Source organism: Zymoseptoria tritici, chromosome 1, assembly GCF_000219625.1.
Source record: "Zymoseptoria tritici IPO323 chromosome 1, whole genome shotgun sequence".
Lineage (NCBI taxonomy): Eukaryota > Fungi > Ascomycota > Dothideomycetes > Mycosphaerellales > Mycosphaerellaceae > Zymoseptoria > Zymoseptoria tritici.
Genome location: NC_018218.1, coordinates 2,300,597 through 2,325,968, shown reverse-complemented (window position 1 = coordinate 2,325,968; position 25,372 = coordinate 2,300,597). Strand labels below are relative to the sequence as shown.

General features: G+C 53.9%; 8 protein-coding genes across 8 annotated transcripts; 5 read left to right on the top strand and 3 right to left on the bottom strand.

Moving 5' to 3' along the window:
• Positions 1-4,349: 4,349 nt before the first annotated feature.
• On the bottom strand, positions 4,350-5,061 carry MYCGRDRAFT_78410 (40S ribosomal protein S30; the record flags this gene model as incomplete). Its single annotated transcript, XM_003856144.1, has 3 exons — positions 4,350-4,761; positions 4,836-4,921; positions 5,027-5,061. 2 exons carry the CDS (start codon positions 4,893-4,895, stop codon positions 4,630-4,632), a joined length of 192 nt encoding a protein of 63 aa, XP_003856192.1.
• Positions 5,062-5,223: 162 nt separating this feature from the next.
• Positions 5,224-6,157, top strand: MYCGRDRAFT_65814 (uncharacterized protein; the record flags this gene model as incomplete). The annotated part of the gene is made up of 1 exon (XM_003857409.1): positions 5,224-6,157. One exon carries the CDS (start codon positions 5,224-5,226, stop codon positions 6,007-6,009), a length of 786 nt encoding a protein of 261 aa, XP_003857457.1.
• Positions 6,158-6,381: 224 nt separating this feature from the next.
• MYCGRDRAFT_65810 (uncharacterized protein) lies at positions 6,382-7,438 on the top strand (the record flags this gene model as incomplete). The annotated part of the gene is made up of 2 exons (XM_003857410.1): positions 6,382-6,472; positions 6,528-7,438. 2 exons carry the CDS (start codon positions 6,382-6,384, stop codon positions 7,436-7,438), a joined length of 1,002 nt encoding a protein of 333 aa, XP_003857458.1.
• Positions 7,439-8,342: 904 nt separating this feature from the next.
• On the top strand, positions 8,343-9,830 carry MgDCW2 (putative mannan endo-1,6-alpha-mannosidase; the record flags this gene model as incomplete). The annotated part of the gene is made up of 4 exons (XM_003857411.1): positions 8,343-8,670; positions 8,720-8,823; positions 8,880-9,649; positions 9,701-9,830. 4 exons carry the CDS (start codon positions 8,343-8,345, stop codon positions 9,828-9,830), a joined length of 1,332 nt encoding a protein of 443 aa, XP_003857459.1.
• A 2,246-nt stretch (positions 9,831-12,076) lies between these two features.
• MYCGRDRAFT_12289 (uncharacterized protein) lies at positions 12,077-13,493 on the bottom strand (the record flags this gene model as incomplete). The annotated part of the gene is made up of 2 exons (XM_003856143.1): positions 12,077-13,078; positions 13,137-13,493. Coding segments are annotated over 2 exons (1,359 nt in total), but the record flags the coding sequence as incomplete, so codon positions are not given.
• Positions 13,494-15,371: 1,878 nt separating this feature from the next.
• Positions 15,372-17,017, top strand: MYCGRDRAFT_65806 (putative FRE ferric reductase-like transmembrane component; the record flags this gene model as incomplete). The annotated part of the gene is made up of 2 exons (XM_003857412.1): positions 15,372-15,797; positions 15,857-17,017. The coding sequence occupies 2 exons, from the start codon at positions 15,372-15,374 to the stop codon at positions 17,015-17,017; spliced, it is 1,587 nt and encodes a 528-aa protein (XP_003857460.1).
• A 1,361-nt stretch (positions 17,018-18,378) lies between these two features.
• Positions 18,379-19,383, top strand: MYCGRDRAFT_23189 (uncharacterized protein; the record flags this gene model as incomplete). The annotated part of the gene is made up of 1 exon (XM_003857413.1): positions 18,379-19,383. A coding segment is annotated over one exon (1,005 nt), but the record flags the coding sequence as incomplete, so codon positions are not given.
• A 3,247-nt stretch (positions 19,384-22,630) lies between these two features.
• Positions 22,631-25,166, bottom strand: MYCGRDRAFT_10749 (uncharacterized protein; the record flags this gene model as incomplete). The annotated part of the gene is made up of 3 exons (XM_003856142.1): positions 22,631-23,129; positions 23,179-23,283; positions 23,347-25,166. Coding segments are annotated over 3 exons (2,424 nt in total), but the record flags the coding sequence as incomplete, so codon positions are not given.
• Between the last annotated feature and the right edge of the window lie 206 nt (positions 25,167-25,372).

Sequence of the window (25,372 nt, the reverse complement as noted above, 5' to 3'; positions counted from 1 at the left end):
AGTTGCTTGGACATGTCGTTCAGGATATTCAAGGAAAGGTTGCGCCACCCGAGCAGTCGCTCGAGTACCAACGCAAGATCTCACAGACCTCGCGTCCCAAGACCGCCTCGCCTCCTGATACAGCAGTCGAGTCGTCGGCGACGTTCTTCCCACCCGGACAGCCGAAGCGCTTCAAGGCCGAACCAAACGACTCAGTCGTGGCCTCCATCGAGCCCAAGAGCTCCCCCATCAACATGCCATCGACTCAAGCACCGACTGCAACACCACAAGAGCGCAACTTCAGCAGCAATGTTCCGCATACCGTCGAGCCGCCGCACCCTACAATTCACCAGCGCGCTCCACAGCAGCCTTCACCTGCGATGCGCAACACTTCCAGCGGCTACGCACCACCACACCAAGCGTACAGCCCTCAAGATGCGCGTTTTCACCCACAGCAGAATCAAACGCAGTCTGCCGAGATGCCACGTGCTGCGCCGAATGCACCTCCAGGTCCAGCATTCCAGCCACGTGGATATCCAGCACCGTTCGTTCCTGCGTATGCGGAAATTGGACCCCCAATGCACCCTCAGAACTACGCAGATTCTCCATACCATCAGTTTGACAATGGACAGGCGGTGTACCCACCATACACGCAGCATCCGCAGCATGCACCGACCGGCTTCATCGGATATCCAGCGTCCACCCAAGGCCAGAAGAAGCCCCACGCTCCGCCTCCGTTTGGTGATCGTAGCAACCTCCCAGCTGAGTCCAGGACCTTCAGCAACCCGCAGTACTTGGCGGATTGGGCTGGATATCCAGATGACCAGCGTCGCGATAGCGTCATGTCCACTCGCGGCTATAACAGCTATCGTGGGCAAGCAGGCCGTTTCAAGGGCAAGCGTGGCAAGAATGGTAGCTTCGGGCAGGGCAACACTTATCGCCCGCCACATGTCCAGGAGCTCTTCAACCCATACGACTCTGCAGAAGATAAGAGCCGTTTCAACTCGCCACACCAAGCGTTTACACGTTCCACGACGCAGCATCAACACCTACGCGACGAGAATGCCAACCCGACTGCCACCGGGTCTAAGTTTTCGGCACGTCAGAATGTGACCCGCTTCACGACTGACGATGTCTATCCCGCGAATGTGGCTCCATACAGCGGCGTCAATCAAGTCACCAGCGACCATCCTCAACATCACCGCCGGCCGTCTACTTTCGAGTCGTACGTCCCGTGCGGCTGCACCAAGTACGCCATTGGGACGGACTGCACTTCTGCAAACCAGCTCATCGTCTTTGGTGTCCCAGTCACTACGTCACTTGCAGATGTTGGAGCATGGTTTGCTCAATTCGGCGAAGTGGTCGACATCTACAGTAAAGCACAGTACACTTCTCAGCACCCGGCGCAGGAGCACTTTCAAATGTTCCATGTCCGCCTCTCGGATGTCGACAGTGCGCGTCGTGCACTCAGCCAGCGCCATGGATCCTGGATTGGTGGACCTCACTTCATGGTTGAGAACGCTCAAAATCACTACGATCCTGATCGTAGGTTCATCGCCCGCAAGCTTTCGCATAACCATGGGTACAACATGCCCGTCCTTGGCCCATCTGCCATCTCCGCACCTCCAGGCTTCGCGGATCATCATCAAGACCGCCATCTATCTGATGCTCCGCGTCCTGCATTCGACTCTGATGCGCCAGCAGAACTGGGCGCCGATGCTCTTTCCGGTGGTGTCGTCGCTTCGAACCCAGCTCCGCATGGTGGAACTATCAAGAAGCACAAGAGCAAGAATCAGAAGACCGGCAAGAAGACCGGCAACAGCAAAGCGGATAGAAAGGATTCTGGACCGAGCGAGGTTATCCTCCACAAGGCTGCCGAGTCGAAGAATTCTCTGCCAGCTATCGACGCCACTACTGCTGAAGCAACGCCGGTCGCAGACGCTGTTGGCAACGCCGAATTGGCAAAGATCACCTCCATGAGCGAGAAGGGTGAGGGTAACAAGAAGGAGGGGTCAGTCATCAAATCTGCCGGCGAGACTGCCGCTGCACACAGCGACACTCCGCATATCTCGAACGATGCGAAGACGCAAGACATCAATGCTGTTCCTGAATTCTCCTCGGAGCGATCTGAGCTTGCAGACGTCAAGGCTGTCGAGGATGACGATGCTGCGACTGTGCAGCAGCATAAAGCAGAGATTACATTCGATAACGAAGTCAAGACGAGCAACGTCGAGAAGACGTCCACTGAAGTCGCTCCTGCTCCGCCATCTCCCGGGTCAAAGACTACGTCGATGTCTGAAGATATCAACGACACTCTCGATAGCAAGGCGGAGACCCCTGGAGTCGACAACTCAGTCTTCACTCCAAACGACCAGCCAGCTGCAGACATCTCCAAGACCTTGGAGACAGACGCTGCACCCTCGGGCTCGACGGACAATGCTTGTTCAGCAACAACTGAAGTCTTTGAGCTTCAAGCTTCTCCTCATCCGGAAGCTAACAATGAGACCTCTCCTGGATCACCAGCACAAGTCGAGCCGGTATCACCCAAGACTGTCGACGATGCAGATGACGCCAAGTCCGCTCAATCGGAGAAGGGCGACAAGCAGGCCGTGTCACGCTCCGCTTCTCCAGATACGCCCAAAGCTGCTCTGTCAGAAGTCCGCAAGCACTCTACAGCGGTCGCAGTCCCTTCTGCGCAGGCTTTGGCCTCGCGTAGCACTCCAAGCTTGAGCAAAGCCGGTGGCGACCCTGCAGAAGTGGCTTCGAAGATATCGACTCAAGCCGATGACCTGCAGCGCACAATCTCGCAGTCCTCCGCTCTGGAAGACTCTGCCGCAGGATTTGTCACCGCTCCGAGTACTCCCATGATCGGAGATCCGACTCCTGAGGTCAAGTCGAAGAAGCAGCTCAAGAAGGAGTTGAAGGAGAAGGGTCCCGCGAAGACCGAGTCACTAAGCTTGTTTTCAAAGCCAAACAAGAAGAAGTTGCCCAAGAAGGGAGGCAGTGTGCGCGGTCGATCTCTGGCCATGACCACATTGAGCGAGAACAGCAGGAGCGTGAGCGCCACAACTGAGACTCATTCGTCACAGAAGCTTCAGTCATTCGCTGAGGTGAAGATTGAGCAGAAGTCGGATAAGTCTGGCGCTGCTGATCAGCCTGTCGAGAAGGGTGGTGGAGTCCTCAACACCATGAAGGATAATACGGAGAATAACAAGACCAGCAAGAGCGCTGGCAAGGCCAAATTGCAGGAAGAGAAGGCACAAATCTCCACTCCCAAGGACGACTCCGTTTCTGCACCAGCATCTCCGGCTCGTGGGGTGATTGGAACTATGAAGGCGTACCTCGGCTTGGGCCAGTCGCCCAAGTCAACGAAGAAGCCAAATGAGGCCACTCCAGACGATGTGCCGTCTATCACGCTGAACGAGGGTGTTGGAGCCACGGCTGCCGCTGACACCAAGTCAGATCATGCGCACGAGCAGCAGGACGCAAACATGAGCGAGTCAGTACCTGGCCTGGGCATCTCAGACTTGGGTATTGATCCATTCCCCGCTGCAGGTTCATCTCCCGGCGACGGAGAATCCAAGCCCAAGAAGAAGAAGAAAAAGTCGAAGGCGAGAAACAAGCAGGGCAATGCCACGGCCGAGCTGACGCAGATGGGCCACGCGGTGAACGACTCCATCGACCCAACGGTCACGCCAATTCACGAGTACTTGGGCAAAGATGTGGTTTCTGGGGAAGTCGAAGTCGTCGACCGTCAGCAAGGTGGTAATTCTGCCATGGGCCCACCGCGCCTGCCGAGGCAAGCACAGCGCGGCTATCGGGCTATCGGCGACGATGACGCCGACAGCGATGAGACGGAGTCTGGTGTGACACAGATCTTTGCGATCAACGAGAAGGATGTGGTGAAGACGTCGGAGTCATCGTTTGATGCACTCTTGTACACAACCATCCCAAAGGGCCAGACCCTCTTTTTGAGGACCGCGCGGAAGGCTGCGAGGGAGGAGCCTCCAGAGACGCCGGTGAAGACGATTGAGGGTGCTCCTGATGTGCAGGAGGTGAGTCCCGAGGTGGAGAAGTCGAAGCAGAAGCTGCGCGAGATGGAGAAGCGCGAGGAAGAGATGAAGCGGGCTGCGAAGAACAAGTCGGCGTAGCTCTTGGGAGGCGTCTGGTGTTCTTGGTCGGCGGCGTTCATGGCGATGGTGGTGTCTGGCGCTCAAAGCGTGAAGGAATTGGTGACCTTGTCGTTTGTCAGTAGACATTCAATGCCACAGTGAAAACTTGCACTTGTTCCCTTGTATCATAGGTTGTCCTTTTTGACCATGATCAAGACCTTGACCAACACTGTCATCACTTCGCTTGAAACATTGGTTGTGGAGAAGCGTCTGCAATTCGAGTGACTGGGATATAGCCACAGCCGATACATAAGCCGTTCCCTCCGTTTCGTGAAAGAAATGGCGGGTCCCATCTTCAAGCAGCCGTAGAATCTGTTCCATCCCAAAGGCGCACTCTCGAGACATCCTGCCACAGAAAGAAGCTCCACAACGCCGATTGTCACGATTGTCCACCGCAAATCTCATCCGCCGATCGTTTCGTTTCCGTGTATTGCCGTCGCCCACTCCCCAATCCTCATTCCATCTTCGCTCATTCCATCTATGCCGCGCCTGGGTTGGGGTTCATCTTCCTCTTGCCGCCGGTCATGGTGACGTTGACGAAGCGGCGGACGTATGTGAGGCGCTTCTTGGCGCGGCCCTTGGGGGTCTTCTTCTTCTCCTGAGGCTCGACCTGTGTGATGAAATGTCCTGTCAGATTCTGTGCTCATGTCCCATCTCGAGTGTCTGTCCGTGATGCTTCCGTACCTTTGGTGTCTGAGCCTTGACCTTTCCGGCACGCGCGAGGGATCCGTGGACTTTTCCCATGATTGCGGTTTGGCGAGTTTCGGTTACTGCGGTGGCGAATGAGATGTCAGTCGTGCTGTGCGCGGTGTTGGAGCGACTCGTGGATTTGAGGTATCGTGGTATGGTGTGATGGAGATGATGGGACAACTCACACTTCGCTGGGTGATGACTTCGTCGTTGTAGAGGTGTTGGTCGCTGAGCAGAGCGGAAGGAGCGAGGTGGGTGTGCAATCCAAATTCAGACCGTTAGTCTTGGCATCACGTGAGACGTGCCCTCGATGAGTGAGGTGATGGGATCATCAACAACCTGGAAGCTCTTACGCCTCATCTTCCTCCCACACACTACCGCCATGAGACTACACGCAATTGTTGCTGGGCTTCTGGCTGGAGCGTCGGCGAAATCTGTGCCTCATGCGCAGCCTCAGCAGATCTTGTCGAATCCGCCCGTTCATAACAATGACTTCCGCATACCGACATGGCGAGAGTCTACTGCGATGGCCAGAAAGATACTACACCTTACAAATCTTGGTGATCTCGTGACTGCTTTTTCGGAAGGAGACCAGCAAGATGGTGTCGAGACTCTTGAGAACCGCCCCTCAGCTGTAGCTGGCTCTCCGATCGGATTGATGGAGTACTATGCGGATTGCGATCCTGGGAGTCCAGTCTTTCTCAGCCTCAGTGTTGCCACACCGTACAGGAACTACAACGCCGGCTCCAACATCAGTCTAAGTATACGATGGTGGCCGCAGCGGAAGATGACTTACTCGATGTGGTCCGACGATGACGACGACTTCTCTACACCTCACACACCTGTCGCCTTGCCACGCATGTCGTTACATGGACACCTCGAGCCAGTCTCGCAGGAGAAGATGGAGGAGCTCTCGATACAGGAGTGCTTTATGCGGTCGCACCCGGACAGTGCGTTGTGGCAACCTGGAAATCCAATTCATAGCGCGAAGTACGTTCAACTGGTGGTGGACCACGTCTACTGGCTGGGAGGATTCGGAGATCGTGCGAGGATAGGATGGTTGCCCATGGACATGTGGAACAATCTCACTATGGCGGAGATCATGGAGGCGAAGCTGCCGGGCGAGAAGAAACACAAAGAGAAGGGCTGGTGGAGAGAATGGTTATAGACTGCGCGGGTTGGCATGAGCATCAAGCATACGGCGTTATCTTTCACGATTGAATGATTGGCATACAGCGCTGCACATGGAATACGGAACACTCGATCAAGCATACTGCCTATACAAGTGGACAGCTTCATGTCGTTGATGTGCAAAACAACAGCTCTCCAGTTCACTGTGCTGACAGTCCTTCGGCTTGACCGTGTTGAAGGACACTCTGTGACTAGAGGACACCAGTGCGCCACGTTTCCCATAGATATCGCCAGCTAAACACTTTCGAACCACGGTCGAGCAGCATTTTGCACGTGGGCCTTGATCGTGAATTGACGCCATCGAGGGTCTCAAAATAAAAGCTCCCCTCCACTGACTTTCAAAAAGTTCATGAGCTTCATAGCACGACTTCCTTTGCGACTTTCACGAAATATACACATAGGATTCCGCAAGATGTCAAACGTTGCGGATAGTTACGACGGTACCAGCTGCCTGTATCCTTTCTCATGTTCACGCGGCTAACATCAGCGACGCAGAACCAGTCTCAATCGCTGTGATCGGCGGGACTGGTCTCCAATCTCTCCCAAACTTCACACACGTCGCGACACTCAAGCCAACGACACCATGGGGCACTCCTTCTTCCCCGATCTCGATCCTCCACCACCCGTCGCCCTCGACGGGCAAGCCGATTGCCGTGGCCTTCCTCTCCCGCCATGGACTGCACCACGAAATCGCACCCCATGAGGTCCCAGCTCGGGCCAACATTGCAGCTCTACGAAAGATTGGCGTGAGGACTATCATTGCTTTTTCAGCAGTGGGTAGTCTGCAAGAGGAGGTCAAGCCCAGAGACTTTGTCGTTCCAGACCAGATCATCGACCGCACCAAGGGCATCCGTCCATTCACCTTCTTCGAGGGCGGTATGGTCGGTCATGTCGGTTTTGCGGATCCTTTCGATGCGAAGGTCGGCGAGATTGTGCGTCGCTGCGGACACAGCCTGAGTGGTGAGGGTGTGCGACTGCACGACAAGGGAACTGTGGTCTGCATGGAAGGACCTCAATTCTCAACACGAGCCGAAAGCAACATGTACCGAGCATGGGGAGGCACGGTCATCAACATGTCTGCTCTGCCAGAGGCCAAGCTTGCGAAGGAGGCGGAGATCGCATACCAGATGATTTGCATGAGCACGGATTATGACTGCTGGCACGAGGCCGAGGGCGACGTGACGGTCGAGATGGTTATGGGACACATGAAGGCCAATGCCGAGAATGCGAGACGCTTCGTCGGGAGTGTGCTGGATGAGTTGAGCAATGAGCAGCATAGCGATGTCGTCCTTGCGAAGCACTTGGAGGGACAGACGAAGTTTGCTGGTAGCATGACTGCACCGGCTGGACGAGGTAAGGAGGCAAAGGAAAAGCTCACATGGCTCTTCCCGGGTTACTACGAGTAGAGAATATATGCTATACCCCAAGGAAGGCTCCTGTCTTTTGCGGCGAGACAGTTGCTCAAGCTAAGCCCTCAAAGAGCTTACAGCAAGAACATTATTTCTCAGCGGCGTAGGAAGACGTATAAAATGTGTCCTTAGCAGACGCAGTGACTTGTTGATGTGCTGAAAGACGTTGTTCTGTCCCTTGCATCTCAGATCTTGCGCCAAGACTCTGCATACAAGCGGGCGTGAGATCGTGAATCAAACTCTCCTTCTTCGACCTCACTCGTCAAATGCATACCCCGAGCTTTGATCTCGAAACGCTGCGCACGTCGTGCAGCGCCCAAGGCGACCGAGATGTGTCCATGCTCTGCTTGCATTTATCTATGCTCCGCGGAAGACATTCTTGAGTCGTGGTCATTGCCGCGCGCCAACTGCTGAGCCGGCGCGGCAAACAACATTGGCATGCACCAACCCGATCGATCGTCTTCACATCCACCGCTCCCCGGGCGATATACCTTGTGTCTACGCGGCATGACTACATGAAGGGCCGCAATATTGCCCACTCTCGTCCTTCGCAGCTAGACTAACACCACTGCGACGGACGGTCCGAGCGGACCGACTCAGACAACGAGGGAGTAAGTCCACAGGAGACGCAGTCTGTCGCTGCTGGGCGCTCTGCGTTGCACTGCCACTCCGCCTGCGCTGTTCCACTTCACTGCTATTTTCCAAGCTTATATTGGCAGCCGAGCGCTGAGGCTCGTTTGAACCACTATACTCATCATAGCAGCGAATGCTTAGCTGGTTCTTAGGTAGGAAAGTCGTCGTAAGCACTCAAGACTCCTGAAGTCGTTGCTGTTCCTCTCTTTCAGTTCTTTAGGTGTCTCTTGTTAATACTCCATACGACAACCCCCTGCGCGACCCAAAGATGAGGCCCCGACTATTGCTGGTCGCTTTGCTCGAATCTGTCCAAGCCATAGAGCTCGATGTCGACGATCCCGAATCCATCAAAGCTGCAGCGAAGACTGTGGCCTGGGATCTGGTCGATTGGTATTCTGGCAATGAGACGGGCCAATCTCCGGGCATGTTACCTGATCCGTACTACTGGTGGGCTGCAGGCGCAATGTTTGGTTCTCTGATCGATTATTGGTACTATACCGGCGATGACACATATAATGAGATCACGACCCAGGGCATCACCTTTCAGGTGGGACCCAACAGAGACTTTATGGAGCCCAATCATACCAAGTCGTTGGGTATCGAGCATGCGAACGGTGATTATCTTCTCAATGCTAATGTAGACAGGAAACGATGATCAGGCCTTTTGGGCCTTGACTGCGATGACTGCAGCGGAAGTCAACTTTCCAAATCCGCCTGAAGATCAACCGCAATGGCTGGCGTTAGCACAGGTATGTTTTCGAAGGCTGAAAGCTGGTCGACAAGACTGACTGACGATCCTCGTCAGGGCGTCTTCAACACACAATACCCTCGCTGGAACACGGAGACGTGTGGCGGCGGTCTGAAATGGCAAATCTTCGCTTTCAACAACGGGTACTCTTACAAGAATTCCATCACGAACGGCTGCTTCTTCAACCTAGCCGCACGCCTTGGAATGTACACCGGTAACACGACATACCTTGAATGGGCTGCTAAAGCGTACGACTGGACTTTCAACGTTGGTCTGATCGACAACTCAAACTTCGGTGTCTATGATGGATCCGACGACACACTCAACTGTACCGACTACAACCATATCCAGTGGTCGTACAATGTTGGTGTATACCTCCTGGGGACTGCCGTCATGTGGAACCAGACCGAAGGCGAAGAGCAGGCGAAGTGGGAGAGACACGCCCGTGGTTTACTGGAAGCCGCTCAGCGCACCTTTTTCTATGAAGACTCCCAGATCATGTTCGAGGTGGCGTGCGAGCCGAGTGCGAATTGTAATGTGGACCAGACGTCTTTCAAGGCCTACCTCTCCCGGTGGATGACTGCGTCGACGAAAGTCGCACCGTGGATGTACGAGATTGTCATGCTGCTGATGCGAATTTCTGCTCAGGCTGCGGCGGCGCAGTGTACTGGCGGTGAGACAGGGACAAAGTGTGGTACGAGGTGGTATGAAGGCGGGTATGATGGGACCTATGGAGTGGGACAGCAGATGAATGCTCTGGAGGTGATACAGTCGAATCTCATCGATGAGGTTTTGGGTCCGCTGGGCAATGGCACTGGAGGGACGTCGTATGTGGAGATCCTGCTGAAGTGAAGGGGTGACTGCTGACATGTTTCTAGTGTCGGCGATATCAATGCGGGAGGCCGAGGATACAGTGCAGGCGGTGACAATTATGGCGGTACTATCACGACGGCAGATCGCGCGGGTGCTGGTATACTGACGGCTCTTGTGCTGGCCATTTTTGTGTGAGTAATCTGGCCTTTGCTTGTGAAATTCACAGAACGCTAATGCTGCTTCCCACAGCGGTGGAGGGTACTGGATGATCCGTTGATGAGCGACTATTGATTTCAGCACCTTGGAATCACCCAGTGGCCTTCGTAATGAATCCAGCCATCCCACGAATGCCTAAGTGCCGTGCTTTCGATTCTTCACTATCGCCTAGAGCACGTTGTCGTCCTGTTCGGATGTTAACGAGAGGCTCTCTCCAGATCGACCAGGAGCGACGTCAATCTATTGGAAGGTGGGCCTTAGATTCGATCCCAAATATGAGTGTCAGGAGGCTGAGTGGCCGTTGTTTCAATGACGTTTCAAGTAGAGGCTGAATTCACACTAGCGTTGTCGCTCCGAGAGGCTTGGTAAGTTGGTATGGACGAACTTGACCGGGTCAATAGGGATACATCTGTCAATGAAGGATAGTCCACAACCTTTCGACCTGAGTCTACCTTATGTTCTCTACTGTACCATCATTCAGGGTGCTTACTCTAATGCCTCATTCAGGGTGCTTACTCTTGGCATTAGAGTACTGAAGACACGATGAGCCGCTCCTCCAACGTGAGCGGCTTCTTCTGAGATGCAATCTTCGAGCGCTTTAAATATTCTTCGATACTGTCTTCCATCTTGATCGATACATGCTCAATCTATCAGCAGTCGCCGTCGGACGACGGAATTGTCGATGATCTAATGCGGTCGCCGACGTCGTTGGGGTTGCCTTATGCCGAAGACGACGCATGTGTTCCTTGGCCCAGCTTTGTACCCATCGACCTCCTATCCAGACTCTCAACATCTGCGAGGTTGCAAGACAGGACACAGACCCACGCTCAGGTCTTGGCTCAGGCGAAGATCCTCGCTCCTGCCTAAAGAGGGACCGCACGAGCGCTAGCGCCATTTCGAGTGAATACAACCTCGACATATGGAATTTGGCAAAAGAATTGCTGACAGCCGTGTGATCACGCACGCCATAGCTTAACAATGAATCAAAAGGAAGCATCAAACTCGCTTCCGTAGTCCAAAGGGTTGAAGATCAACAACGCAAAAAAGAAACTATTCCGTTGCGGGGAATTGAACCCCTAAGGCATGTTAGCTAATGCACCATTGAACACGGTATGAAAGTCGGAAACTTACCGGCCTCCTCGGTCCACAGATACAAGATCTTGAGAGCGAGAAATCCTAGCCACTGGACGGCGTTAGTCAGACCGTCGGTATGGAAGAGTTACGCCATAATTACCTAGACCACAACGGAGAACCCCGAACGTTGTAATTGCGCTGATTGGTTGTGTGCGTATCCTGCTAAACGTCTATAACCATCACCAGTTCATACTCAAAGTGCAAGACTTACGTTCGATTCTTGGAACAATCTGGACGGTCAGGGCATAACGATGGCAGCGACGCACAAGCTGAGTCGATCAGCATTACTTCAAACTGGCACAGACCAGCAGGCAGTTTAATGTACGAGATCGACGCTACAAAATGATCGCCTCTGTTCAGGGGTCGGCTTACGATGGACAAGGAATTGCTGGCTTCCCGAACAGGAGAAATTGATCTTCCCCACATTTCTGTCTACACAGGCGTTTGTCTCCAAGGGATGCAAGCACTCCAACGTCGTTGCGAAGACAGTTCGCGTTTTGAAGTTCGCGAGGTCGAGTAATTTTGCTATTGAGAATCCCCGCCAAGATTTAGCGGTCGATCTGTGGCTGTGTAGTCTACCCCTCACGCAGAACAACGACCTTCGAAGTTCCTTGAAGAGTCGCTGAAGTAGTCTCTTACCTTTCGACGATGAATAGCTGCTTGAATCGGTCCTCGTTCGCTGCCGAGGAGCGGAGCGACGCACAAGGTGACGTTGAGCTGGAAGTCTTGGCACCAATGCGTCGCAAATACTCGGACCGACCTGCTGGGCTCAGCGAAGTCATGTTCGAGTGCACGAACCGGAAGCTCTTCTACCATTTCGACGGAATCCATCTTCGTTTCGTCTTGCATCGCGTAGTCGACACTTGGATCTACCGTCCATCACGGCATGAGCTGGCTGTGTGTAACGGGTCCTGCGATGGCCGCCGGAGTTCTTGCACTGATAACCGCCTGGCGATCATGATTGTCGACGATGGTGAACTTGGAGAGAGACCTCAATTCTTACTTCATTGACAATTTTTGTACATTGTCAGCCGATCTACTCCTTTCCCCTCAGCCCTCACTCCCTCCTACACCTCCCTCCCCGCATCCACCTCCCTCAACCTCTGCCCAAACCTCCAGATCATCCACGACAACGGCCACCCGACCAGCACGCACAGCCCGGCTAACAACGTATTCGCCCATCCGACCCCTAGCACCTCCATCATCTCCCCACCTACCAGGGACAGCGAGAACCCCACCACGCACCTCAACATATACGCGCCCGCCAACGCCTCGGACGACCGGCTTTCGTACACGTCCGCAATGTACAAGCTCGTGAATTGCAGCACGATGACCTCACCCGCCGCGTAAATTGCCACGCCAAGATTCGGGATCAATGGGAAGAGCGTGTGCGATGCGGACCAACCGAAGAGGAGAAGACCGGTAGGGAGGAGGATCGCGCCGAAGAGGAGGGCTGGGACGCGGAATTCGGGATGGACGTCGGGCGATGGAGGCGGTGACTGTTTCGTCTCCCCTGCTTTTTCCTGGTTTGTTGAGGAGGAAGCCGAAAGTCTCGCATACATGTACTCATTGAATGGCCGAATAGAGATCGATCCCACGATTTCGCCTACCGCCAAAGCGATGAAGTTGAGGCTGGCGAGGTCGCTGCGTTGGTGGTAGGAGTCGACCCATATGCTGTGAAAGGAGACGAAGGAGAGGAAGACGATGGCGTAGGTGAAGGCCGCGTAAAGGGCGAGGAGTTGGGTGGTAGCATGGAGGTAGAAGATTTTGATCGGGCGGAGGAATGCGGCGTGCAGATCGTCAAGGAGGTGTCTGGCAATTTTGGTGGGATTTACTTCTTGTTCGTCGGCAGAGCTGATACTGCTGATGTAGGGAGTGTGTGTCTCGCGGAGGAGGATCCATCCGATCATTTGGAAGACGCAACTCGCGATGGAAACGACCCAGAAGGACCATCGCCATGAGAGGTGCCTCGTGATGAACGCGCCCATGATGGGCGCCACGGCTGGTCCCAATTGTACCGGAAGAGTGTAGACGCTGATCATGCGCGTGCGTTCTTGGGCCGTCCAGCAATCGCTCAAGATGCCGATGCCCAGCTATATCAACGGAGACACATCAGTGGATTCTCTCAATCAAGATTGAAAGGGAGCTCACGGTCACAGGCCCACTCCCACCCACACCGCTCCAAAACCTCCACGCGACCAACTCGGCATTTCCAGTCGCAAACCCGGCCGCCGTATTGAACACAACAAACCATACGCTACTCGCCTGTAACACACGCACGCGCCCGAACGTCGAGGATAGCGGCGTTATGACCAGTGGACCGAGAACGTAGCCGAGAATGAATGCCGAGAGGGGCAGCGCGGAGAGAAATTTGTTGTGCGTGGTTCCGAACTCGGTCGAGATGCTGGGAAGCGCGTATGAAGGTGACGAGGCCGCCAGGCTGGATATGAAGCGGAGAGAGCCGATGAGGATGGTTGTGAGGAGTTTGCGGCTGTGCGGCCAAGTACGTGCTAGGGAGAGGGTGGAGAGTGGGTTGAGGATGGGAGATGGATCGCAAGGTTCGAGTATGGAGGAGGTCGTGGATGATTCAAGTATGGAGGAGGGTTTGGACGATTCGAGTATGGAGGAGGATTCGAACGACTTGAGCATACAGGATTTGGACGATCCAAGTATTGAGGAGGGTCTGGAAGATTCATATATGGAGGAAGGTTGCGAGTTGACTGGCTCGATTCTTGGTTTCTGTGAGGGATGAAAGGGTTCGGATTGGGCTGCTTCCTGATGAGTCCGTGCCAGTGAAGGACACTCTTCGCTTTGGACGCTATCTGACATAGGGATCAATTTGGTTTGATCTTCAAGGAGCGATTCCTAGGACGACAACAACAACAGGAACCACAGCACATACATCCTGCCACTTAAAGGTCATTGACCAGAGCAATCCTTCCCTCACCACGCCGTCATCAGTCCGTCCGACACGAGCAGACCCTGAATTTGCGCAATAACGATCTCGCACATTCCATTCTACAAGCTGCAAACTCTACGTCTCGGTTGCAGCCATTGCGGGCTAGCAGGTAACGAGGTTTCTCCGGCTCTTTTTCGCTAATAGCACCTTCACTCGAGTCGTAACACTCTTAGGGTTTGCAGGCATAGGATCTAGCCGGTCACAGCTTCGAACCTCGACCAGCATTGCGCAGGGAACAGCAGGCCACGTGTGCGTTATCAGATGATCTGATTACTTGATGGATACTGGGAGTGCTGACGGTACGTTGTGACTCCTGAGTTGGTTTTTCGTTTGGTCGAGTTGATACGGAGGTCGGGCAAGGGCCTAGAGGGGACTTCCGACTGCTCTTTTCCTCGTACACCGGAGCGGGAGTCCCCCGGCATGAATGAGACTGAAACACTTGGCGGCAGCAATTCGCTTGACCTTGATGGCATTGTGCAAGCATTGGATCTACCCGGCCGTAAAGTGCCGTTTGAGTTCCTTCTATAGGACAGGCAAACCGGTGGACCTTGCACGGAACCATGTCTCTTGGTCGACCTTATCAGATCATGGCCCAACGCGAACCCAACGGCGGCACACACGATGCACTGGCCCCTGCAGAGCACACCGTCGGCGCTCGTCTTGATCAGAATCGTGCTCATTCATCATCAATGCTCGCTTTCACCGCTAACTTACACCCTTCTTCCTTGCTTTCCGTCACTTGCAACCTTCCAGACATCCCCCAATGGCCGGTCGTGCTGGACTTGTCGCTTTGCTGCTCCTATCCAGCTCGCCCTCCAGCAGGGCTCACACATTGCCATATGTGCAAGAATCCGAGTATTGCGCCGTCTCGTGCGCGGCCGTCATTGGTCGAGTAACGTTCAACGGAAGCAAGCCTGAGAACCCTCCATGCTCCAGCAATATCGCAGTCACCTCGCTCTTTGCGTGTACCTCAAAATACTGCGCAACGCCGGATGAGGCACAGTATGGACTTGGTTATATCAACTGGACTTGCTCGCGCGAGGGCAAACCATCGCTGCCGGAATACTACGCAATTCAACTCCCATCTCCGGACCATATCTCCACGGTGTCTGCGGCTCAGATCAAGAAGGTGCATTACAACCAGACGGTAGTTCCTACGGAGGACTACTATCGCTTGGTTTATCGATCGACGGATGCCAAATACAAGGCGTCATATTACGATTGGATGTTTGTGTATGTTGGTCTCAAGTCCTGTCTTCGTTCCAGTATACTAACTGAGTGCAAGATTCGCAATCTATGGATACTGGATTCTGGTTCTGCTGATTGGCGTACTGTTCAACATCGTCAGCAGCAGTAAAGCAGCGACCAGCGCGATATCCAAGTCGAGTCTCTGGAAGCGAGCATACCGTCTGCTGATCCTCCCTCGCATGGGATCCGATTCGTTGGGAGGGCATTGTACTTTCAACGCCCTTTCAAGACTCGTGACTCTTCCGCTCATCATCCATGCGGTTCTCTGCTTCGTCCTCTTGTTTCCTGCCTACGACACCGCTCCCGGACCCGGTGACTTCTATTACGGCACCGTCAAGATCGAGCGTGGCAAGTATGTGGCCAACCGCATTGGAACATTTACCGCCGCACACGTCCCGATTGTGTGGATCTTTGCCGCGCGGAATAATCCTTTTCAGTGGTTCACGGGTTGGTCTTACGCTACATTCAGTCAGTACCATCGCTGGTTGGCGAGGACTATGACTCTTTTGGCCGTCTCCCACGGCGTCAGCTATTCCGTGGTCGACTGGTACAAGAACACATATTTGACCGTCTGGGATGACCTGTACTGGCGGTGTGGTGTGCTGGTATGTCCAACTCCCCGCATTGACTGGTCTGCCCTTACTTGCTGACGAATTGTTTCCAGTCAGTCATAACAATCTGTACCTTGTTCGTAATAGCGCTTCCGTGGGTTCGGTCTCGTTCGTACGAGGTTTTTCTGGTCTTCCACATTGCTCTCGCGGCGGTGCTGCTGGCCGGCCTGTATTACCATTGGAACGAACTCACCGAACGACGTGCGTATCATGGCTTTCTCTGGCCCGCAGTGGCGATGTGGTCGTTGGATCGCTTTCTGCGCTTTTCCCGTCTGATGTACCTCAACATTCGACCAATCCTCTCCAATGGAGTCATGGCATTGGTCAGTCGAGACCAGGAATCCGAGCTAGTCCGCGTGGACGTGACGGACTTCTTCTCGACACAGACGACTACTTCGACTCCGGGCCAATACTACTTTGTCTATGAAATTGGGCCCTGGCAGGGCTATCAATCGCATCCATTCACGCTGTGTTCTTGGATCTCCGATGCGGACAGCTCTGCGCTTCGCAAGGAGGCGGACGAAACCAAAAGCCCGGGCTTTGAAGTCATCGATGAGGTTGCAAAGGACGCTTCTCAAACAGGCGCGAAAGCCCGAGAAGTCAGGCACACTTTCTTGATCCGTCCACGACAAGGCTTTACACAACGGCTGCTGAGCCGCGCCTTCTCCGCCTCGAACAACGAGGACAAAGAACGCCAGAAGCTCACCCGTCGAGCGCGGTTCCTTCTTGAGGGACCATACGGCCAAGTCCAATACAACCCACGACACTCAAGTATTCTCCTTCTGGTGGGCGGATCAGGCATATCCGCCATGATCTCTCGACTCCACATCCTCCTCGAATCTTTTGACGATGCTGAGAAGTCAATCCATCTCGTCTGGAGCGTCCGCATGAAGGGAACTGCCGACGATGTATGCGCTCACGAACTGAGTAGTATTGTTCGCCGACCGGGTTTTCGATTGACGGTCCATCTGACGACAGGTTCGGACAATGAGAAGATTGATGAGACGTCAGCTCACGCACTGTATGAGTTGAGGAAGGGGAGACCAGATGTGAAAGCGATCATCGAGAACGAAAGAGCGAAATGTAGCGATGGACTGACGGTCTTGTGCTGTGGTCCGCAGTCGCTAGAACTCGACTGCAGGAAGACAGTGCAGAGCGTGCTTCACGAGGACGGAGCAGATGTTTCGTTCTGCTCCGAGCAGTTCGGATGGTAGATGGATGAAATAGCGTATCCGAGCTCCTGTCCTCTCCTCTTCATTACTCGTAACTTTCGATCGTCCGAGGAAGCCATTGTGGCTGGTCAGTACCGACCTCGGAGGTCGATTGCCAGGTTTGTTTCCGATCTTCGACTCGAATTGAGGCCTTTGAGCCTAGCTTGGTGTCTTCTGATGAGTCGTCCAGGACCCGACAGGCATGTTCTGTGACCTTGACCTTGCACGGGACCACTTCGCTCCGTCAACTTTCAGTATCAGATCGTATCCCAACGCGATGATCTGATCAGATAATCGCTTATGATGTCCATCTCCATCTTATCAGATGTCGCCAGTGACGCCCCGGCTCCACTCGATCGACTCCTGGTGGAAGTTTCAAGTTGGCACATGAGGAATTGTGGACGCCATGCGCGTGATCCGAAGCCTATATCGTTTCCGAAGCAGGATATTTGCCAAATCAGGTTACCGCGTCCACTCCCCGTGTGATGACTTCCTCCTGGTAGCCGGTATCGTGGGTACTGCACGGCGGGAGTTAGTTTCTGGTGGTCCAGGGGGTCAAGATCGTCTCTCTTCCGTGAATCTCTTCACCTGGGCCTGAGATGCCTATTTAGCTGTGGGCGGCCCTCCTCTCTTTGCCTTGACAGTCACTCTTCGGCATTATTTGTCCCACTCCAAGGCACGTCCAAATCACTTCACTACTTTAGCATGGTCCCAAAACAAAACGGCTTCGCCCAATGGCCCTCGAGACCGGAAGCGGCGTACGAAATCAATTCGCGCCTCATCGCATGCTTTCTCAACGAGGGCTTGCTCCGAGCGTCGCCACATGCCTGCATCGACTACACTGTCTTGGCCAGCGGCGTGTTGATTCATAGCCATTTCGGCATCAAGCCAGACCACCAAATCTGGATCGCGACCAGAGGTGCCGTTGTGCCGAACAAATCATGCTGGCATCAAAGCGACTTCGCTCTGCCTCTGATTCTCCGCACGACACCCGCTGGATTGAGTGATCCCTCTAATGTGCCCGTTCCGAGCGAGGTAGCGGCGGTAGCACGGAGGCTCTTCACGGAATCGGTCGATGATGGGCCATGGACGGATGTATTGGTGGCACTGGATAACAGTTTTGAAAACTTGAGTGAGTTTTGGTTCGAGGTTGGGCGGTGTGTAGAGCTGATGCTCAGCAGCGGCATGGCTCCAAGTGGCCGCGACAAAATCGAGACCGACTCTGGATTCGAGGATGATCAACTGGGAGAATGCCGTCTTCAGAGGTCATCATTTGCATCCGGTAGGTCGGCACTGCTCTCCACCTGAGTTCCACATGCTGACCACGCGACTAGATGGGCCGCGCACTCGTCGCAACGGGCGGCCTCAAGCAATTAGACCCGTCGCAAGTACCATCGTTGTTGCAACCTTCAATAACATTCATCGCCGTGGATCGCGGAAGCACCAGAATCACGGGACCGTTCCGGACTCTTCTCAAACCACTTCTTGACCAGTTCAGCCTGCCGCGTTTATTGCCAAACGAGGTCGTATTGCCATGCCTGTCACAACAGCTGCCCGCTATCCAAAGGCACTTCCCCAGCACCAGAGTCCTTCTACACGATGCCTTCACGGCTCACGCTCAGGCTTCGCTGCGGACGGTCAACATCCCCAGCGAGATGAGATTTGCGTACAACATGAAGTTTGCCCTATCTTGTACGATTAGCTCCGTTCTGCGGACGATCACGCCGTGGACGACTTGTCTGGGTCCCGAAATCTCAGCTGTCATCGAGGATGCCGTCACCGAAAATACCTGGGTCTGCAAAGAAGTTGCTGCCATAACCGGGTCTCAAAAAGACTTTAGCGCCGCGAAAAACCTCTCATGCATATTGAGAGAAGACCTCGAACCCCGGGCTTTGGCATTGGGCCAGACTCTGATCGTCGTGGCCGCGCTCGCCGAGAAGCCCGTCGGTAGCTCCGAATGTTTGGCAGCTTTGACGTTTGGTCTTCGTAGCAGCGGACAGAAGAAGAAGTGGCTTCGAGATTACGCATCAAAGCTCATCCACGCCGTGCTGACTCCCGCCCTAGAGAGTGGCGTCTGTCTCGAAGCTCATGGCCAAAACTCGCTCGTCCGCGTCGATAAGAGAACGAAAGCCATCGTCGGCTTCTGCTTCCGAGATTTTGGCTCCGTGAAATGCCACACGCCGACTTTGCGAAACCGCGGCCATCAATTGCTGACCGTTCTTCCCGCGTGCTGGATCGAAACCGATGTTGAAGAAGAGGGCTGGGACACACTCCAGCACACCATGATACACAATCACCTCCAGCTCTTGATCCGCGGACTCAATCTCCACCCGATCGAGGCATGGCCGGTTATTCGCCGCCAGCTTGACAATTTCTTCGAACAGCACACGGAGTCCGAATCTGCCCGGCGGATGCACGCGTATCTGACCCGGCCAATCGTGCGCTACAAGGCTCTCCTTCGAATGAGAATGAGCGCAGACCCGCTGGATGTAAGCATAGCTTTCCTCCGACTGTCAGATTCGCCGGCTGACCAAAGCGTTGACAGGATATATTCGTCAATGCGCCGAACATGCTGCAAGTCGGAAGTGATGAGAAGAACAGAAATTGCTGCCCTCCTTATGCCCGCGACGAGGTGCTGCCTTCGCCGCATAAGATGGCCCTGGGAGACCGAATTTTGGCGGCCCCATCAGTACCTGCGTGCAAATGGCTGGTCCTTTGTGGTAGTAGTTGAGGACCGGCTTCTTGTACTACGGTCGCTGCTGAGATAGTGTTTAATGCCCGTTCAGTGAGGCTGACGAGTAAGGTTAGTGTTATCACTGAATGTATGGTTACCTTAGAAGAAGGAAGAAGAAAGAACGCACGTACACACTCCCGATCCTCTCACTTGGAGCTATGACTAAGTAGTTCCTGCCTCAGGCATCATACAAAATTGCTGACGGGTGCATCGCTCTTGCTTTCCATTCATCCCGAAAGATGGCTGCGCCGTTCAACGGCTTGAAGCCGGTCGAGAGCAGTGCTGCTCTCCTGTTGACAAGAGCAAGGCATCTCACTTTCCGTACAAATCGATGACATCGTCCGACAGAGGCCACCTATGCAGGCCAGCACTCTCGACAAAGAGCTCGCGATGCCTTGGCCGTTCGACTCATATGCTCCGACCGGATGCTTTCGTCCTTATACTCCGCGGCAGTCGCGCGCGTGCTCCAACTCTGGCATTCGCAGCTCGATGAGAGCCTGTCCTAGGCTAGAAGAAATGAAGCATCCATACGAACAGTGGCAGAAGTGTAATCATCCAGCCACGACCCTCCATCTGCGACCGAAGACCGTCAGGCTGAGGGTAACATGCAGCGTCAAGAGGACCAGGCCACGCAGTTGAGCAGACTCGTCGCCTGCGCTCCATACTCCTGGAGGAAACCTTGACTAGCTTGGCTTTGCACGTCTGCAAAGCTGACGCAGCGTCCAATAGTGAGGCCTTGAACGCGAGTCTTGGTGACGAACACCCTTAAGGACCGACGCAGTGGAATGACCCCTTTTATGGTCCTAACAGGGCAGTCGACGCAGAGCTCGCCCCATTCTCGAGATCGCAGGCATCCGCCTCGCATTTCTTGCAGATTGTGGATGCTGTCGAGATGTAAGAGCCTGGGTATGCTCAGTTTCGCCACTGCCGTTCAGACCATTCCTCCTCAACATCGACGAGACCACTGCTCTCACCCTCCACGATAGGCTTCAATAATCCCGACACCGCTGCACCACCTCCAGAAACGGCTGAAGATGAAGCTCCCGACTACTGCCGCAGTCTTGAGTCTGCTCATTCCTGTCGTTCCAGCGTCCCGCCACCATATCTGTGCTGCTTCACAGACGGAAAGATACGACATCCTTCCTTCGTCTCGTCTTGCCTAACCCTTTGACTAACTTGGCACATAGGCCTACGGCGGCCCCATGATCAAGGAACTGATCTGCGACGTGCATTATTGGTTTCAGAACGAGTGGCATTTCGACCACTGAGCAGCCGGGAACCCGAAATGCACGGTGCCACTTAGCGAGAAATCGAACGGTGCCGGTGACGGTACGTTGGCTTGTGTCTACAAACAAGTATCGAGGCGTCGGCGATTGAACTGTTTGAAGACATCACTTTCGTTGAACCAGGAATCAGAAGGATAGCTGGCTCTGCATACAACGGCGATGTCACCTAGAGCACCGGCCTTGCTGGCTGGATGCACTTGTCCATTCAGGTACCATCGGTTCGGATAAATGCCAACTTCTTGATCATGGTCGTTGTCAGCGAGCGTACAGACAAATAATCACTACCGAGCTTGGACCATGACCTTGTTCTCGACGACAATGCCAAAGAGATGACCAAGACGGACGCCAGGGAAAAGCAACACTCGTTCGGGACACGATCACCACGACAAGCCAAGCTCGAGCCTGTTTCATGCTTATGTAGGATGACTGTGGCCAACAGACGCTTTATTGCCATTACCAAGCTTGCAGGCTTATGAAGGGATGACCGATCGCTTACACGTGATGATATTCTCGCATCCGCCCAAACATCCGCAGTCGTTCTTCTTGTGGATCGACAAGTCCCTAGACCTGATCCATTCATTACAAGTAGTGGGCTCTCCTTCATCAAAATGTTCACACGACTCATCACTACCACAAGCCAACAACACAACCGCAACCACCACACCCACCACTACATCCAAAGCTTACATTCAAAACCAAAACCAAAACCAGCACAAATCATGTACACCTCCGCCGTCCTCACCGCTCTTGTAGCCACCGCTGTTGCAGGCGACCTTGTCGCCAGACAGAACCCTCTCAGAGCCGATCTCGTTCGAGTGGTGGTCAACAATGCTACGTGAGTCTACTCAAGGAGACAAGATCCTCGAGGGCATGATAATGCGATATCTCTGCGAGCTTGTGATCTATCATGAACCCTGTTTAAAGCATGTACTGACCCTTCGACTCTCCGCTTCCAGATTCAGCACAGAGATCAATTCCGTACCACCATTCTCCGAAACTGCCAATGGCAGGCTCGGCCCTTTCGGAGGCGTCACTCTGACACTGGGCGATGATATCGACGATGTCACCGCTCCATTTCGCTGCCAGATCCTCAACCCTGCCGGGGGGATCATTCGAGTCAACCGTGGCAACAACACCAACAAGTCGACTTTCAGCAAGGGCAACAATTGGACCATGGCTAGCGGATTCCTCGAGGAGATTGCCACCATTGTCTGCCCGGTCGCTGCTCCTCCGGGAGAGTAGAGGGCCCACGCAAGCGAATACGGATTGATCTTGCACAATATCATCCTCCTGTTCCCATACTGGGAGTTGTCATACATTGTTGTGCTTGGCCGTGGTTCAGCACATACGAGTCACTCGTTTTATTGGCGCGTTTGACGACCAAGTCATAGATAGAGACGATTAGATATATTACATTCACTCACGCGAGCTCATCGAGCTTCAGACTGCAAACTCCACCTCCCCTGGGAGAGCAACAGCCAAGCCACCAAGGCTCTCCTTCAACCCTTGGGTCACAAGCTTCACTCCAGAACCGAGAGTGTCTTCCCATGTCATCGTCGCGACAACCCCATTCTGGCCCTCCACCCTCACGAGATCGATCTTGACAGACCTGGTAGCTGGATCATATTCGAAGCTCGAGATCACGCCAGCATCAAACTCAACGGCCAGTCCCATGGATGCAACGTAGATTTTCCGCTGCACGGTGTCCAATGGTCGAACGTGAATTTTGCCGTCATAACTCTCCTCGACATTTCCGCCGAAGCAGACCCAGCCGTAGTCCGAATGATCAACAAGAAACGTTCTCGATGCAAGGACATGACCTGAATAGCTGACGCCGCTGTCGCCCGAGTATGCGTCCCATTTCATTGTATCTGGGAATGAGTGAAAGGCCACAGAGGCGAAGCCTTCGGCGTTGACATTCGTTGTAGCTCCCATGGTGCCTCCATAGCCAACACGAAGATCATGGAAGGCGGCAGCGCTGGCAGGCGACTTGTTGTATTTGTAGGAATCCAGCAGAGGAATGGCGTTGAGACCGGAGCCGTAATGGTGTACCATGCGCTCAATCCGCTGAAGTTTTCCGGCATATATGAAGTCCCTAGGACAATTTTAGTCGGGTCGTGACAAAGCCTGAGGTGGAAGCGTACCAATAACGACGGGCATTGCCATTCCATGCCCAGTGAGCGACCGTGGGCATGTAGCCACGGATGGAAGCCAGCGTCTTCTCAACAACAGTGTCGTTCCCAAAGTACCTGCAGTCCGTCGTTAGCTTCAGTGCGCCTCTTCAGACGAGTGTGGGAGAGGGAACAGCGTACTTCGACCATTGATAGACACCTTCCTGCCCAGTCGAGTCCCAAGCCATCTCGCTCCCATATGGCTGATCGAGACTGGCCCAATACCTCTGCCGTTCACCCATGAACTCCTCCACCTTCGCAACTTGATCCATCATCTTCTCCTCTTTCAAGGCCTTCAAGATCTCAAGCCACACGGTCTCTCCCATCAATCCCGCAAACGCATAATCCACGATGTCACTCCCGTTCACATCCGTCGCATTTGTCGCAATGATCGTCTCGCAAGCCTGATTGAGATACCAGGTCGAGTTCTGCAGATGGAGAACCCCGGGCGAAACTCGCTCCGCGGTATACAGTGCCCAGTACAACGCACTGACGTGCACATAATCATACGCCCGAGTGAAGGAGTCTGCTTCCTTCTTCGACCAGGATGGGAATGGTGGTGCCCACTCAATGGATTTGTCGTAAGGGAAGTCCGGTAAAGCTTCAGGATCATAGTAGAACAGGCTCTTCTTGACACCGTATCTGAGATTTGTTTCGTTTTTTGTATCGCCCTCGCTGTTGTGCAGCCAGCCCCAGATGACGGTCTTCACCATTTCCTCCAACTTTTGAACTTGTTCCGGAACGGGATGAGCGGAAGTCTTCATTGCTGCTGCAAGGTAGGAACCGGCTCCTGCTTCATCGGAAAGACCTGCAAACCAGGTGCTTTGAGATTGGAGAAGTTGAGACCTCTCTTCGTAATCGTAGGTAATCACGGAAGGAGCTCGACGGAAGACATCGGTCGTGTCCGTGTAGTATTGCTGATTGAACAGGAATTCTGCGTATTTTGTGGCGGTGTCTCGTTGGGTGTCGGTGAGAAAGTAGTGCACCGTCTGAGTTCTGCCGTCTTGATATGAGATGGCGACTCGTGCTCTTCCGAAACTACCCTGGGCTGGTGTCACGTCGTATGCCACCCAAGCAGTGTTCTTGGCTTTGGCCTCTGTGAGTATTAGAGCATCGCTCGGCTCAATCGTGATAGCCTTGACCGCTGCAGGCGACCTGAGAAATAGCTTTCCGTTGGTGTCGCAAGGCAGGACATAGCCGGGGAGTCCCACAGCAATGGGAACATTGGTCGCCGCGACGGTATCCTCAATCTCATGAATCTGTCCGGCCACCCCAAGTCTCAATCCGAATGTGATATTCTCACCCGCCTCAAGTATGGCCGAAGTAGGAACGTTCCACGGCTCCGTACTGTTCCACTCATTCTCGGCATAGGCCTTGCTCAGCGTCTGCCACGCATAGAATCCCTCGAAAGTCTGCGACTGATAGTAGAATGGCTCGCCAACATCGTCTTCGGTGAGAAATCGCCATGCTTCGAATTTACTTGAATTGCCGTACGGAGTGACGACAAGATTCGGTCCCGTGCCGGTGAGTCGAGTGACTTGAACATAGCCGGCGTCCAGTCCGATGTACGGGTCAATGAGGACGCATTCTGCAGTGATATCCTTGCGTGTCGTAAAGATGCTGTTGAATTCGAGGGGAAAGCCGAATGCTCCAATCTCCAGAGTTTCATTGCCTTTGTTTGTTATGGTAGCCTGCAAAATAAGATCTCCATCGTCGGTAGTCCAGTCCCTTGTTATGCCGATGGTCTCTGCGTCAGGAAAGATACCATCGAAGGTCGAGCGAAGCAGCACGCCCGTCACATCGGTGAACGACCTCGGTTTCGAGTTCCTCTTGACCGCAGTGTCAATCTCGCTCCACTCATCCTGACCTTCGACACGCCATCGTAGTGTGATGTCGCCAGTGTGGTACTGCCCGACAGAATTGCGCTGATCAAAGAAATCTGCGGGTGAGAAGTCAAAGGAAGCCGCTTTCAATGACCGAAGCACTCCAGAGTCTTGATTGAAGACACCATGCCAATTCGTTGACGAGAACTCCGATTGCGCTGCGGCAAAGGGAAGGATACTTAAGAAGCTTTGCAACATGATGGACAACGACAGGTGCCGTAATGGCCGTTGGACCGTCGATGCCATAAAAGTATTCAACTTGTGCTTGGAGTGTCCCTACGCTC